At 46.6% G+C, this 16379-nt stretch overlaps 1 protein-coding gene across 5 annotated transcripts in view; it reads right to left on the bottom strand.

Annotated features, from left to right (window-relative positions):
- Nucleotides 1-12960: 12960 nt before the first annotated feature.
- ATMIN (ATM interactor) overlaps nucleotides 12961-16379 on the bottom strand; it is a 41370-nt gene continuing 37951 nt past the window's right edge. For all 5 annotated transcript variants that reach the window (XM_068128985.2, XM_068128984.2, XM_078784446.1 and 2 more), the window contains one exon: nucleotides 12961-15430. In XM_068128985.2, coding sequence (XP_067985086.1) covers nucleotides 13537-15430 — 1894 coding nt within the window. In that variant the 3' untranslated portion in view covers nucleotides 12961-13536. The remainder of the gene's footprint in view (nucleotides 15431-16379) is intronic.

Raw genomic sequence — 16379 nt, forward strand, 5'->3', positions numbered from 1 at the left:
GTAGCGTGACTCGGCCAAGGTTCGAGTATAATCGGGTAACTTGTGCGGACACGGCGGCCATTCCGCTCGGCCCACCATAACATCAAAGTCGTGTCTGTAACAATTGGTGTCAGGAGTGTCGGATTCGGACCTGGGACTAAATTTATTAGGCCCAAATTTTGGAACACCAATTGTACCACTAGGGTAACAATTGGTGTTGGGAGGTAGAATTCGATCCGGAGCGCGTTTCCCGCGCTCGAAATTATAACGGCGAAATTCGATTGTGTTTTACCAAATATAAAAACCCGAATTTTGAAAGTCGCGCTATGGCAGACCAAGTCGGCTGGGTTCCGTTAGAGGAGAGTGAGGCAGGGTCGGTCCAGGACCAAATTGAGGGACGTGAGGAGAGCGAAGCAGTGAGGGTAGCAGACGCACAAAATAGCGTCGTTGCGCCCGACGTAGCGGGCGCGCAAAATGGTGCCTCGCTGGTCACCGCGCCCGCGACCGTGGCAGCGCCCCTGGTGGATTCGAACCTTTTCCTCCTGCAAATGAGGGCCCTTATGGAACAAATGGGTGAGCAATTGGGAGACCAAATTAGAGGTTTGAAAAGCAGTATGGGACAAATGGGGAACCGGATGGAGGCTCAGAATGAGCAATTGGGGGTAATGGGAAGCCAAATGGGGGTAATGAGGGACGAAGCGAGGGGTACCGGTGAGAAGTTAGACAATAATTTTGAGGGGTTAGACAACGGGATAAAAGAGGTGAGAAATGGGTTAATGGGGGTAGAAAACAGAATGGCCGCTCAAGAGAATCAAATGGAAGGGATGCAAAAGGGGTTAGAGGGGGTAGAAAATAGAATGGCTGCCCAGGAGAATCAGATAGAGGGAGTGAAAAATGGGTTAGAGGGGTTAGAAAACAGGATGGAAGGCAAATTGAGGGACATGAGGGACCAAGCGGAAAGGGAAGTTAACCAAATGGGGCAGCAGATAGAGGGGGTCAGAATGGGGGTAGAAACCAAACTGGATGCTCACAGGGAGGAAATGGAGCAGATGAGGGTGGCATCTGGGCAGGAGATGCAAGTGATGGGAGAGGAGATCAGAAGAGGGGTGAGTGAGGAGGTCGGAGGAGTGCGCGAGGAGGTGAGGCACTGTAAGGAACGCATGGAGAAGGAGGTGAGAAAGGGGACTGTAAAATTGCAAGGTGGTATAGAGGAGTTGACGCTGGGAGTAGAACAACTGACAGAGGGACAAAAAGGACTAACGGAGCAAGTTCAAAGGAACACTGCGGTATTAGGAGGGTTAAAAGCGACACAAAACGACATAAAAAACGACTTGATAGCGACAAAGAGGGAATGTCAGATGGTACGTGAGGGACTGACAACGAGGTTGGACGAGGTGATAGAGGTAATGGAGACGAAGGACCGGCAGGTGAGGACGCACATGGAAACGGTCAAGGTAGCCTTGGAGGACGAGCTTGAGGAGACGTACCGGGGAATAAAAGAGGTGAAGCAGAAATTAGAAGAAGTGGAAGAAGGGGTGAGCGAAATTAAGAAGCGACGGAGAGAGGATAAGAAAGAGATAAAAGAGGAGATAAAAGAATTGGTCCAAAGTCTGTGTTCGAATCGTGATGATGTGCTCATTAACCGGATGAGGGATTCGCAGGTGATGGAGGAGAAGCGAAAAGAAAGAGGACCCGGTGTAAGTGGTGACCAATATGGTCGTGCGTATGATGCGCCAGGTGATTTAATAAGCTTGGGGGTCGAGATAGACCCGGGTGTTCGTGAGAGGCCGTTGGTGAAGTGTGCGACAGGTCTGGTGTGCGAAAAAGGAGGTGTGCAAGAAAGTCCGACTCTGGGGTGTGTGAGGAAAAAGTGCGTGCCAAGGAGTGAGGGTGCTGGCGAGAGTGAGTCGGTCGTAGCGCGTGTGCGAGCGAGCACATGGAAGCGTGGTGTGGTGAGTGTTACAGAGGGTGTGACGGGAGAGTGTGCGAAAGAGTGTGCGCGAGAAAGGTGTGTGACGGACAGGTGCATGGGGAAAGAGTGCGCTGTCAAAGGCAGGGAAGAATGCACGCCTGTGGTGAGTGTTACAGAGGGTGTGACGGGAGAGTGTGCGCGAGAGAGGTGTGTAACGGACAGGTGCATGAGGAAAGAGTGCGCTGTCGGGAGTAAGGGTGAGTGCGTTGTCAAGAATGGAGGTGAGGGTAGTAAGAGTGACACGGAGCGTGAGTTGGTTGTGACAGGCGAGAAAGGAAGCACACCTGGAATGGTAGAGCGTGAGTGGGAATGCACGCTGGAATTGGTAGTGAGGCACGTGGTTGGGTGTGCGAATGAGGGCACACCTGTGATTGTCACAGAGGAGGTGACAGAGGAGGGGGCGCGAAGAGGTGTGTTGGTGAGGTGTGCTACCAACGAATGTGTGCCAAAGTGTTCGGTGGTCAGGTGTGTGACCAAGGCTGTGAGTGGAATGAGGGTACCTGGGTGTGTAAGGAAAGGTACGAGGAGCATGGGAACGGCTGGATGTGTGAGCAAGGAGCGGGCTGCGGCGTGTAAGCATGCAGGTGAGGCATCGAAGGTAACCGGGTTAGAGGTTAGAGCGACTTTTAGCCGAATCGGGCCCTCGGTGCGTGCTGGGCCTCGCTTTGAACGGCCGCGTCCGTGCTCCACTAGGCGGAGCGGGCAGCCCGATAGAAAGGGTCGTCATGGCGACCACTTTTTGTTGAGGCAGTCCGGCAGGTCGAGATCGGGACATTGGATGGCTCCACGCCGAGGTGGTGCGTGGGATCTCGGCCCGGGTAAGCCCCCGTCCCTGCACCGAGTGCCGGACGCATCCAGCCGCTGGCACAGAACAACCCGCATTCATGGCTTGGCTTTACGAAGCCTGGCTTTGGACAGGAATTGGCGCACCGAGAGGCATTAGTGAGTAGACTGGGTGATGAGGTTAGTGTTTTGGCCCCAAAATTAGAGAAAAACAAAATTTGATGATTGGCAAGGGATTGGCAGTAATGATTGGCAGATGATGGGCAGTGATTGGCCAAATTTTTGATTTGTTGAAATTTGATGTGCAAAATTGGTAGTGAGCGATGGACCCGGTGGGTAAGGGTGGCATCCCTGCCATCCTTCCCATAGGGGGGCAAAGGAGCAATAGCTTATGGGGTTGATGGCAGTGAAAACTAGCCCGGGTGGGTTAGGTTATATTGATAGGGCCCTAGAAGATGACATTAGGTAACGTTAAGTTTAGTTAGTGACTGATACCTGTAGTGGGGACGCAGGTAGTTTAGTGTGGATTATAATGACGTGGGAGCGCAATAGTTTAAAGGGACGACTGGGAAGCGCAAGTTTCAGAGGGGAGTAGTTAGATGAGATGATGCCGTGTGTTTGAAGATTGAACAGGTGTGATTGAACAGGTGTGATTGCACAGGTGTGCAACTGGACAGGTGTGTGGAGCAGTGTATGAGTAGTGAGTGTTGTGGATCAGCGCGAATGCGCTTGGGGAGAGAAGGGTGCAGGCGGCACCAAGAATGAGAGCACAGGTGTGCAGGTACAGGTGTGTGGAGAGAGTTGGAGTAAGTGGTACGGAGTGGTGTGCATGGTGCGAAGGTGTGGATGGGGGAAGAGTGGACCCCTTTCACGAGTACCCGGGGCGGGTAGTGTAAGTGTTAGGTAGAGGGTATCGGTAAATTGTGGTTGGATATTGGCATTTGTGGTGCGGGTGAAAGAATGGTACATGGATAGGTGCATCAGTGTTGTGGAAATGGCTGGGCGTGTAGCCTGTTAGTGTGTGTAGTTGGTTTGGACACTCCACCATTGTGAGGATGTCGGCCAGGTGAGGCCGCAGGTGGGCTCTGGGAGCCGGTAGTTGTGAGTGGGTGCCTGAGGATCCCGGGTGTGGATCGGGCAGCCCAGTGCCAGAGAGGGCACCGAGTGGGGAGAGCGCCAGAGGGCCTTCCCCAGGTAGTTAGGTTAGGGTAAGGAGCAGGTAAGCTCGGAGGCAACTGCAGTGGTGGAGGTGTGCAGGTGGGTAGACCCGCTGGGAGAGGTACACGCCACAGCCCAGAAATGGTGCGAGGGCACCGGGAGATGAATCGGGGGAGTGAGACCCCAAATTGAAAAGCACCACAGTTTGGCCAATGGGAATTGGTTTTTAGAACCCATAGTGTGAGAGGGCCAATGGTTTGGCCGGAGAAAGACCCCGGGTAGTGTAAAGTTGTTAAAGTCATTTAGGAAATAGTTAGGATTGATGAACCTGTCGCACCATACGCAGCCACTTACCTGTGGTGATGATGATGACTCCACACCTGTGTTTTCTTTGTTTTGGTGCAGGAAATGAGAATTGCTGTGAGGATTTGTGAGACGCATCACGACGTGGATGAGACATTGGGGTGATTCCATCTCTCCCTCCTTAGGAGGGACTGATGATGAATTGGTAATGGCAAATTTTGATGTTCAGTTGGAGATGGCAAATTTTGATGAGAGTTGAAAATGGCAAATTTGATTGGTTAGGAGGGAGAGAAGACGAATTTGGTATATGGGAGGAACGGGGAAGACAGTAGGGATGTTTGTTGATTTGTAAAGTAGATGTTTATGGGTAGTGTTGTGTTTTGTGGATACAGTAAGGGGTAAGGGAGGGGCCATGTAGGTTACCTGGTGGGGGGGGGGGGGGGAGCGTACGGTAGGAACGTACCTGTCTCACCTGGTTCCCATGTGCCCCTAGTGTGCATTACCTTCTGTTGCGTGCACTTTTGCGCCCTTACCACCTTACTCACTTGTCTGCTTCTTTTGTCTCCCACCTCCGAGGATCTGGCTTTGGGGTAGAGAGAGAGGAGAGAGAGGTGCTGGCTACGCAGTTGTGGGCCTGCACTTTCGCTGCTTGCTGCCTGGATCGATACACCATATGGACCGCAATGTTGGTGGCCACCCACAATGGACCGCAGTTCTTTTGCGGCCAAGCACCACCCGTGGATGGACCTATGGGTCAACGTGGGACCTATGCCATACAGGTGAACCACTTTTAGTTGACACCACTGAAGGCCACAATACAGAAATGGACGCGGTTGGCGCCTTTCTTTATTTTTGAAAGAAGCCAGAAGGCCAAGTGCACCACACGAAGAGCAAGAGACACCTGCAGGGTTAGGGGTTGTTGTTTTTATTTTAATGAACAATGGTGACTGCACCGATTGGTGCTTGGGGTGGTGCTTTTGGTGCTTGGATGGGGTGCTCTGCACATTATTAAAGGCCATAAGGCCACAGAGCACTCGTGGGTTGGTGTATCGATGCTGGCATGCGTGCTCTCTCTATGCATAACATCTGCATGTGTTCCTCCAAAAACAGGTCCTGGATCGTAGTGTAAATATCAGCGTAGTCTTGTAAATAATGCTCCCTACCGGCTGTATGTTTAGTTTGCGAATTCTTTCCGCGATTCGGTTATCCTGTGGGCGTGTTTCTGTGAGGAGAAGGGTGCAACGTCGCAGGGGGACATATTTACTCATTTGTGAATATCTGTAAAACTGTCGCACTCAGGGTAGAGTTAATAGTAGAGGGAACTACATCTGAGTGCCACACTAAAATAGGTAAAAATTTATCGGGTCGGGACGCCCCGAGGGTAGAGAAGGGTGCAATGTTGCGAATATGGCATTTGGCCTCCATATCCGCTTGTAAATATTCCCCTATTTCCCCAATACTCCCCAACTATCCCCAATCCCCCATTCCCTAGTCCCATTGCCTGTAAATAACACTCTGTAGAACCGACCTTCCCCTTTTTCCCCCATTAAATGTCGTGCCCAGGTCCACCGCATCTCACGTAGACAACTTTCGGACATCTTGCTAGTTATTCTTAGTCTATGTCAGTTAAGGACTCGTTTCCATTAATTCTGACTCTTCGTTGCACCAGAATGTGATTGTATGGCACCAGTAGTGAGTTTAGGACCTCCCCTTACCTCCTCCCATCTTCCCCATGAAACAACAACAACAACAACAACAACTACAACTACAACAACAGAGGAGAATGGGGGCGGCGCGGCACGGGGGAGTGTGCGTCCTCACACCGGCTCGGTTAGCCGCCATTGACCATGCGCTCCGACGGGGTTACCACGAAGGGGCTCCCTGTCAGCTCCTCGTCGAGCCCGGTGGCCCCCCCGCACCCAATAAGAAGGGCGGACCGATTCCATCTGGGGCGGAGCTAACTAGCCGAGGGCGTGTCACTCCCCGCCGGATATACGCAGCCACTTACCGGACGTGACGTCAGATGCGCCCCCAGCTTGAGAAGACAAGTCGCGACCTCCGAGCGCTGTGACCTCCCTGCATCTACTGGACCGTACTGTACCCTGTCCCTGAGCCAAGGTGCACCTTGAGCCATCGACTGCCCGCTTTCCTTGCCATCAATCCCCGTGTGAGTCAGTTTTGTCCCGTTTATCTGTCGTCTGTCGGGGCTAATATAAGAGTGTGTCTAAGTGCCTATCTTCCTATGCTGTCCCTCTCATTCCTGTAATCTAACCTTCCGCCATATTATAACCTCCTCCGGAGGTCTTGAGAACCGTATCCCTGGTGTCGTGTCATTTTAATCCCAGCCGTTGTGTCCTTTTCCTTCATTGATCTAGCGTAGCGCGACTCGGCCAAGGTTCGAGTATAATCGGGTAACTTGTGCGGACACGGCGGCCATTCCGCTCGGCCCACCATAACATCAAAGTCGTGTCTGTAACAATATATATATATATATATATATATATATATATATATATATATATACATATATATATATATATACATACATATATATATATATATATATATACATATATATACATACATATATATATATATATATATATATATATACATACATATATATATATATATATATATATATACATATATATACATATATATATATATATATATATATATATACATATATATATATATATATATACATACATATATATATATATATACATACATATATATATATATATACATACATATATACATACATATATACATATATACATACATATATACATATATACATACATATATACATATATACATACATATATACATACATATATACATATATACATACATATATACATATATACATACATATATACATATATACATATATACATACATATATACAAATATACATACATATATACATATATACATACATATATACATATATACATACATATATACATACATATATACATATATACATACATATATACATATATATATATATATATATATATATATGACTGTACATACAAGACAACAAACCCATTTAATCCGTCAGACATTTACAAAAGTGCAACTATGTACATTACCCTGAAGCTATTACCATCACAAATCAGCCAAACTGCACAATCAAGTAACAATATTCACTTGTGCAGGGCGTTCCCCAAAGTGATGCCTTGATGCAGTGATCCAGGTGGGATAATACACAGAAAAGTCAGGAGGTATCGAAAGTCCAGATCCATCGCCTCTGCCAGGGAGGGCCAAGCCTAATCTGTGGTTGTGGTTATAGAAGCAAATATACACGAACAGCTCAGGCATACACAGAAGCACTACAACCGAGCAGTCGCACTACATCCTTTACCAGGTAAGCCCGGTGGGCCACCTGGCTGGATCTGGATCACCAGCCAACACAACAAAAGTTACGCAGGCATCAAAACGCTCCTGTACACTTTTATGATCACTCCGATTTGGAATTTTGTTGCACTGCATTGCGTGCAACATGATAAGGTGAATCGAAACGCAATTCAAAGAATGCGTCAAAGCGCAGATGAAACAATTGCAACTTAAATGCCACCTCGTAATTGTAGTTTTGAAATAAACACACGTGTTGCAAATTGGAACGCAGCCCGAAGCATATATTCAGAGACTGTGTTGTTTAGCCACTACTTCTCAGATGCAGCACTCACAGTATCTAACAACTGCCAAAACCCTTACAGGCTGAATTTGTTAGACTACGGTGTCAAATGTCATCAAATATGTTATTCCATTTTCAGAAGTAGTTTCCTTCATATCAAAGTGAAGTTACGCTTGGTGCTGCAGCTGCAGTTGCTCTAAACTGTGGACCCTGCCTTTTGGACTGTGCAATGACAAGCGTGACGACCTGCACACGCACACACCACTTGCATTGCCAATTCACTCACGTGCGCCATTCCAGGATAAACAAACTTCACTAGACCAAAGTAAAATGAGCCTTGTACTGGCTGCCTTTCCCGGTCAAGCTGATTCGTCTTTACCCATGATGATATCTAGTAGTGAGAAACGAAAAAGTCAAATCGGACATAACAGAAGAGCCAAAAACAAAAGGATGCAACTGAAAAAAAAAATCATTTTGAGCCATTACTAATGGAATCTTCACTCGTTAAGCACGTTCCTGAAAACAATCAAGAGCGAAAGTCTAACAGCGGCGTAGCAGGGCTTGTTGCTTTACTTGAAAAGAATAGTATGACCTGGGTGGGGATACCCGTCAGCAAATAATGTGAGTATTAAGTCTCGAAGCTGTCTGTCACCATGGGTACGGTTCACCAGAGGACCTGGGTTTGATTCCTGGTCTGGGCCTGTAATATTCCCACATATGTCAATTAATTTACGATGTTGTTAACATTATTATTGTTATTATGAAGACAATGTTACTGTATTAAGAGACTTGGGTTAATTTGTCCAAAACAGCTTTAAGGTGAGGCACGAAGGCATGAAGCCTAAGGCCTATACGTACGCCGATGCTTTCGATAGTTAATGGTCATTTTAACAATTGGTTTGTTTGTGTTTCACACCAAAACCAAACACCAAAAGGCGATTTCATTTCACACCAAAAGGTAAAACATAAATGTAGAGCATGGCGATTGTGATATATGACAGGTTCGACGATATGTTCGGGCTGAATGGCATAGAAATCAAAATGGCGGTGTGTGGAGTCAGCCGTTGTACGCCATAATGACATCACAAACATAATCACATTATATCATGTGACCAGATCCTCAGATCTGATTGGCGTACGTTTTTGAGGGACAGACATATATACGGACAGACAAACCCTGTTCTAGATGGCTTTGCCCTACGGGCTACACTGTAAAAACACTATATTGATCGTTTTTTTTTTTTAAGGCCATTTTCCCCGCTAGAGCGGGGGTTGGCCTTGCGGGCCCCATGACAATCATGGTTCCCTGTTTGAGGCAATGTTTTTATGGCCGGATGCCCTTCCTGACGCCAACCCTTGGTCACGCTCTTACGATGCGCAGGGATACGGTGTGCCTATTCTAAATCGGGGTGCACACCGTGATCATTCATCCCAGCAAGCTGGTACTCAATTTGCCGACCTCGGAGGGATGACAGGCTGAGTCAACCCCCCTGGCGTTAATTCAGCGATCGACCGGGATTCGAACCCAGGATCCTAGGATCCCAAGCCGGCACCCTAACCGCTAAGCCAACACCAGGGCTACACTGTAAAAACACTACTCCATCTAATTTCATATACATATACATGATTTCATGTTTGTTTGTTTACATACGCTACAAAAACTAAACTACTGAACCAAATCCAACCAAATTTTGCATGTTGCCTTAGAATATCCCATGTATGGTTTCTATCTGGGTAGCATATCTGAGGTATGTTTCTATCTGGCTCGGTAGGGTTCAGGATGGGGATGTGGGGGGGGGGGGGGGGGAAGAGGGTGGGAGGGGGGAAGAACCTAAATCTCTCTATGTAAATGTGCATTGTATAGCACCACCTGGTGGTAGCTATTATTACATACCATCTTATAGGAAGAAAGTTTAAACAACATAATAATATGCATTGCAGTGATGTTGAAATCAAAGTGAAAATAATTCGAAATTTTCAAAATATTTCATTTCACTCATTTTAAGTGGAGGTTCAAACCAAAGCGACCTATATGGAGTTTTGCGGAGAAGTGGATGTTATTTTCGCTCACGCCGTATAAAACAGGAAGGATGGTTGATGAAGGTGATGTTAGCTCACTTTCAAGCAGATGGAAGATGACCTCTGGCTAATTATAGAGGGAATAGAGCAGAATGTTTGTGAAGTACAACATGCGTTTTGATTAATTCCATCACAAACCGATGGGTACTTTTGCTAGTAATAGGCTATATCAACACATCCACTGTAGCTCTATGTACGAAGCTAACAAATTAGAAAAATTGCAAATATCTATGAACATGGTGATGCAGAGGCCATGAAAATGTGGAACAGAAAAGGATTATCCTGGGATTAGTCGCTCGATCCATTCCTCAAACCTACGATTTTGTACATGCGGGTACCATCTGCCATTCCACACAATGCGTCAAGCGTCATGCTTCTGCACTTTATGAGGTGTTTCCAGTGCTAAAAGGTACAGGCTCTTATTATATGCACCCAAACAAGTTACAGGGAAGAAACAAATGGGGGCAGGGGGTGGGGGGGGGGGGGGATTACTTTGCATCTCGGTATGGAATATTTCACAAGGAGGCTAACTCAAAAAGCTTTCCTGTTTCTAAATAACAACAAAACACATTGTGGTTAGAGACTTGGAGTTACCAAAAAGATTATTTTTTCGTATACAATGTTGATTCTCAGGGAGTAACTGGAAAATAGAATGGATGAAGACGTAACAGACGAAAAGGAGCAGTAGAAAGAGGTGGGGGGAGTGGGTGGGGAGAGGAAAGGGGGGTGACAATAACATCAAGGTTGAGGAACACAATATTGGGAGACTTAGAAAAATAAAGGATGTGGGGAAGAATGAGGTCGAGAAGGACGCAGGGCGTGAACAAAGTGGATACAGCTGCAAACTCTCATCAGCATTGTGGTTAGAACAGTGCGGATAACCAGACTTGGTGGCATTGTTATTAGAGCGTCCACCCTGAGCCTTGGAATCCGTAGCTCAATTACCATCAAAATGGTATGTACTGCGTCCTTGGTTGACTCAGCATTTAGAAGATAGAGCAGGACAAACTGAGTTGGCAGCCCATGGAGTGGAATGGAGGGAGGCAGAGGAGGGGGAGGGAAGGAGGATTTATCCTTACAATGCCAGGCTGACTGCAGAGAGATATAGCACTGCTGGCACCCGGAGCACTTTTCCGAAGGTCAACATCCGTGTTCATCTCAATCCTGTGTCGTGTGGTGTCTGTGCCTGCATTGTGTGCGACTGCTCTTTCATGAGCCTTAGACCCTGGACAAACATAAATACGACTGGCAGGATGGCCTAGACGTACACACACTCGCCTCTAAGCTGTCTAGCCTGTGTTTGAACCCCGACACAGCTATAAACTGCCATCTGTTCCACAGGCAGGGTTATTCATAAATGTGTGTGCCACACCTCGGATGGACGTTAAACGTGCGTCACGTCTGCCGACATTAGTTGGTGGATGTTAAAGACCCCACGGTGTCTTTCATGAAGAGTAGGCAAGTATTCGTGGCACCATGATCAAATTCCAAATTCCGGCCCTAACCAGCCACTGCATCAGCGGCGCACGCTCAGCCAATGATGCTACCAACAGCCTCAGGTTGCAAACGAAACGAATGAATAAGTAAAACAGCCACTGCTCAGCTGTGACCCATCAATAATGTTGAGTAGAAGAAAAAAAGCACCACCTTTAGAGGCCATTTTTCCCCGCAGAGCAGGGGTTGGCTTTTTTTGGTCCATCAATAATGTTGAGTGTTACTCAGTATTGCATACACTATTCATTGGAAAGAAACACTACAAAGCAGTTTCAAGGGTTACAAGAAGAAATTTTTCTGGTGAATATTCTGCTGTAAGAGGAAGAGAGTTCATTTCCCAAAATTAAACAAATTTATGCAAACCAATCACCCACTCGATTAGATGAAAAAAGAAAACATGCTCGTGGCACAGAAACAAATCCTTTGTTTACAGCTGTTAAATATTTTTTTTTGTGAATCTTCTGTTCAGATAGAGTTGGCAAGAAGGAGGTAGAAGGAAGGACTGGAAGAGAAAACATCATGGAGGAAATGGAATGAACAGATGCCTGGTGGCACACGGCGGAGGTAAGGGAGCGAGAAACCACCTATATGGCGATCAGTCAGTGGGCACAAGGACATGCGGAAGTGGTACGAGTTCCTCAGGAGCTATGTCGACAGGCACAACAGGATCTTAAGCAAGTAAGCAAGCATAAATGGCAAGAGATAACATCAGTCTTCGTTCGTATGCAGCATGAGGCTGCAGGGTAGCATCGTTAGCTGAGGGATTGTTCACCATTGGGCCAAAAACAATATATAGCAGGATATCTCTAAAAGTTATGGACGGATTTGGACGAAACTTGGTGGACCGGTTGTCTGTGTGACAAGGAGGAATCGATTAGATTTCGGTGAAGATCTGAATATGGATTCGGATATGAGAATTTTTTCATTTTCAAAGTGATTCTTCACCATTGAGAGATATGGCGAAAAGCGATATATAACATGTTATTTAAAAAGTTATGGATGAGCTATCAATAAACTTGGTGGACGAGTTGGTTGGGTGACAAGAACAAGCCGATTAGATTTTGGTTCAGCTCCAAATCCAGATCCGGCCTATCAGTGGGATAGAAAACAAACTGTTCAGTCTGGCGGAGGTATGCACTCTTCCGCGTGCCGTTCTAGTTAGCGCATGCATTTGGAATTTGGTCATGGTGCCAGTCATAGCTCACCTACTCTTCACGAAGCACAATGAGATATTTAACGTCCACCAATTAATGCTGGCATACCCGTTTAACGGTTATCAGATGGACGCTGCACACATGGATGAATCAACCTGCTCGTGAAACACCAGAATGACAGTTTACAGCTGTGCCGGGATTCGAGCCCAGGCTAGACAGCTTACAGGCAATTATGTGAATTTCTAGGCCATTCAGCAAGTCCATACCAACAGTAGTTCCTCCTTTTGTAAACAAGAAAGGAACCAAAAACATATTTCAATTTGCAAAAAGGTAGTCGTTGAACAGGTTGCTTTAAATATGCCGAAGCCCATGACAATGCAAACGTATTCTTCATCCCATTTTTATTATTGTTTTAACCATCGAGATGGTCATCACATAGTTGAAGGATCGGATGTGTCTTGGGAATGTTATAAATACTCCATCCGTACATAAATAACTTAAATGCTTGAAAAAAAAAAAAATCAAGTCAGCATTTCCCTTGTTTGACATTAACAAATTAATCCGTCCTGCTTTATAGAGCCAGTTGCGAACTTTAAACAGGCCCATCATCATGATAATCATGATACGACACACTGAGTCCCGACAAAGCAGTCTCTCTGCAAAGGTTGATCCTGTATGGATCCTGTATGTATCCTGTATGTATCCTGTATGGATCCTGTATGGATCACCACTCCGACGCAGAAATAGGTCCGTGAGTTATGTTTATTTATCTTGTCTATAGGATGCCAACATCCTCTCTGAGTTCATCAAATCCAAATTCCATTCAATGTGGTTAAACAAGTTTGACGTAACGGTGCTCGACAACCTTTCATGAGAGAGAGAGAGAGAGAGAGAGAGAAAAAAAAAAAGTGATCCAAAAATTCAACATAAACCACAGGATTCAAACTGTTCGTAGAATCATGTCAAAACTCAAAATCTGACAGCAAGTTGGAAGTGCCGCTTTTGTCTGCGACACCTGTTGTATCATTTGGATCGGGCGACGGCAGTCCGCAGTAGCTTGGGGACGGGTGCTCCCCCATTGAGAAATCCACGTCAGCAAGCAGGAAGTCGTCTTCAACGGTCTGTGTTTCGATGCTTGTGAAGAAAAAGTCATCGAGATCAGTGCGTGGGGTCTGCGTTTCTGTGGAATTCAGCGGCGCGCGTACGCCTCCAGCTGCCGAATCTGTCTGAGTTTCAGTGTCAAGTAGTGAAGAGGGTGTCATGGTAAAAGCCGAACTTGCTGCCAGAGGCCCATCATCAAATGAATCGATGTGAAACGCCAGCTCCAACTCCGTCTGAGTCTCAGAGTCCAAAGATGGAGCGGGAATGTCAGCCGAGCAGCCCGAGAAGGTGCCGTCACCTACTCTCCCCAGAGAAATGAAAACGGGCAAAATGGTCTCATCCAATGCAGTGCCATGCGGTACCAGGTTAAAGACATCCTGCACAACTGACGATTCAAAGTAATTCTTTTCACCTGGACAAAACTGCACCTCTGTCTGGGTCTCAGAACTCTGGTGCGAACCAAGGTTTTGGGCCGTCTCCAATGAACTAATCTGGATCTCAGAATCAGATTGGAAGTCGTAGCCAGTGACCACAGAGCACGCTGGTGAGCTAAAAAGTCGGTCAAAATCGGTCTGCGTCTGCGTATCGAAGAGGTTCAAAGCACTGTCAAGCCAAGGCGTTTGTGTTGCTCCATCCACCATGCCTCCAAGGTAACCCTCTGTGGCAAATGGTAGCTCGGTTTGTGAAGAGGTCTCATACGTGGTTGCTGATGAAGGCCTGCCAAATGGAGTGTTTGTATTTATGAAAAGCTGCTCCAAAAATGTGTTAAAATCACTTGTCTGGGTCTGCATATCGATGGCTGTACCCTCACGTGCATCGCCCGTTGCTTCAGAATAATCAGGGAAAAAACCATCCATTACACCGGGTGGGCTGCATCCTCTACCTAAAGGACTGGCGTGTGCACTTTCCTTGTGGTTTCCACAAACGGAATTCGACACAGCATGCAAGGGAAGGGAAACCTTTTCAGCCAAATGATTCTCAGACATTGAATAGTCCGGATTAAAAGTCTTTGCTGCGTCCGAGGCGACCTGCTGGCTGTTTGCCACAGGGCTATTCAACTTGCTCTGCCTCATTGTGGCAGCTTTAACTTGCTGAAGAACAGCCTTGGATATTGCCAAAGCAGGGGAGGAGGCATCCATAGATGTTTCGAGTCCAACTGTTGTGTTTACTACGGTAGTCGAGAGACGGTCCTCCCTCATTTGCTTAGCCGGGTGCTGTTGTGACACTCTCTCTAGAGTATCTGATGAACAATGTGACGCTCCAAAAGCTGTAGGCAGTGAATGAAGTACTGAACCTTCTCTATAATTGTTGTGGTAGTCCGAAGAGACAAGTCTGCACACTTCAGAGATGGGGGTGTGGAAGGGTGAGCTAGGATTTAGCAGAATCAAAGATGGGGAGTGCAGCTGCAAGGCAGTCATTATGATAGCAACGGCACCGGGTTTTGGGAGCAACCGCTTCAGCACCCGTCGGCCGGCTGGCCTGTTGCTCACACAAAACGATGTTCTACCACCACGTTTTGTGAGCTTGTGGGCCTCAATCATGCCGGATTTGTGCCGGGCTCGAATTGCAGAACCGTGACGAGTAGCGTGGTGTAGAGCAGGTGTCGAGCTCTTCGAAGTTGACGATTCTCCTTGACCCTCTGCCCGGTCACCCATAGGTCTGGCGCAAGACACTGAAGGAAGAGATACCACGCTGACCGATGTCTGCGTCGCGGGCATTCCTTCCAATAACCTGCGTTTCCGTGTGGGAGGATCCCTGTGAACAAGGTGGCATTGCACATGATTAAATGCGAAGCCAGATGTGTAACAGACAGACAAGCCCTCCCTATGACAGAAGGTGACTACAGTTTGCATGGTGGTTACCTTCTCTTTTCGGGGGAAGGGCATGCTTTTTTCGTATACATAGTCAAGGCTCATGGATGAGCTTGAACAAAGAAAGGATTAGGACATAGTAAAATAAAAATAATAGTAGAAAGAAGAAGGTGTGTGAAATAGGGGGGGATGGAACCACCAATAGCAGGTTAAAACTACCTTCATAATGGCTTTCTTGTTCAAGCAAATACTTATTGTATTGTTGCCTCCAAAGGTTGCACCACTAGCCCAAGCCATGGGAGCGGACAGGCCCCAAATTAGCTGAGAGAGAGAAGTAATTTGGTACCTAATTTACGATTAACCCACAGTGTTTTACTGAACATTGCCAGCAAACTGGGATGTGAGATCTGTAACACGAGATCAGAAACAAATGGCAGAGCCAATGGAACATGGCTTCGACCCTACCTTGCTCTGCTGCACCAGCAGGGTGTCTGACAGTCCCACCATGCATTGCTCCAATTGTTGATCTTACTTTTCAAATTCTCATTACTGACATATTGAGTCAATGCTGCCTGGACTTGGTAAACGTAGAAAGTTTCAAAAGGTAGCAACAAGCACTTAAGAGTCATGGGTGCATTTGCAAATATATCCCAGATAAAGGTATGAGGACACAATTGATTGAAACTTGGACAAAGTGTCATGAGGAAAGCACTCAGACCGCAAGGGTTTGTGTAATCTTTTTAATAGTCAGGTTCACTATGTTTTTTCGTTCAAAATCATGGTAGATGAGCAAACCTATACATTTTTGTAAACGTTATTACATGGAAAATCTGAAAATCAATGTTTACATTTGCCAATTCCGACCAATTCGATTCGACCAATTCGACCAATCG

This window comes from Myxine glutinosa, chromosome 9, assembly GCF_964187855.1.
Source record: "Myxine glutinosa chromosome 9, kmMyxGlut1.1, whole genome shotgun sequence".
In the NCBI taxonomy this organism is placed as follows: domain Eukaryota; kingdom Metazoa; phylum Chordata; class Myxini; order Myxiniformes; family Myxinidae; genus Myxine; species Myxine glutinosa.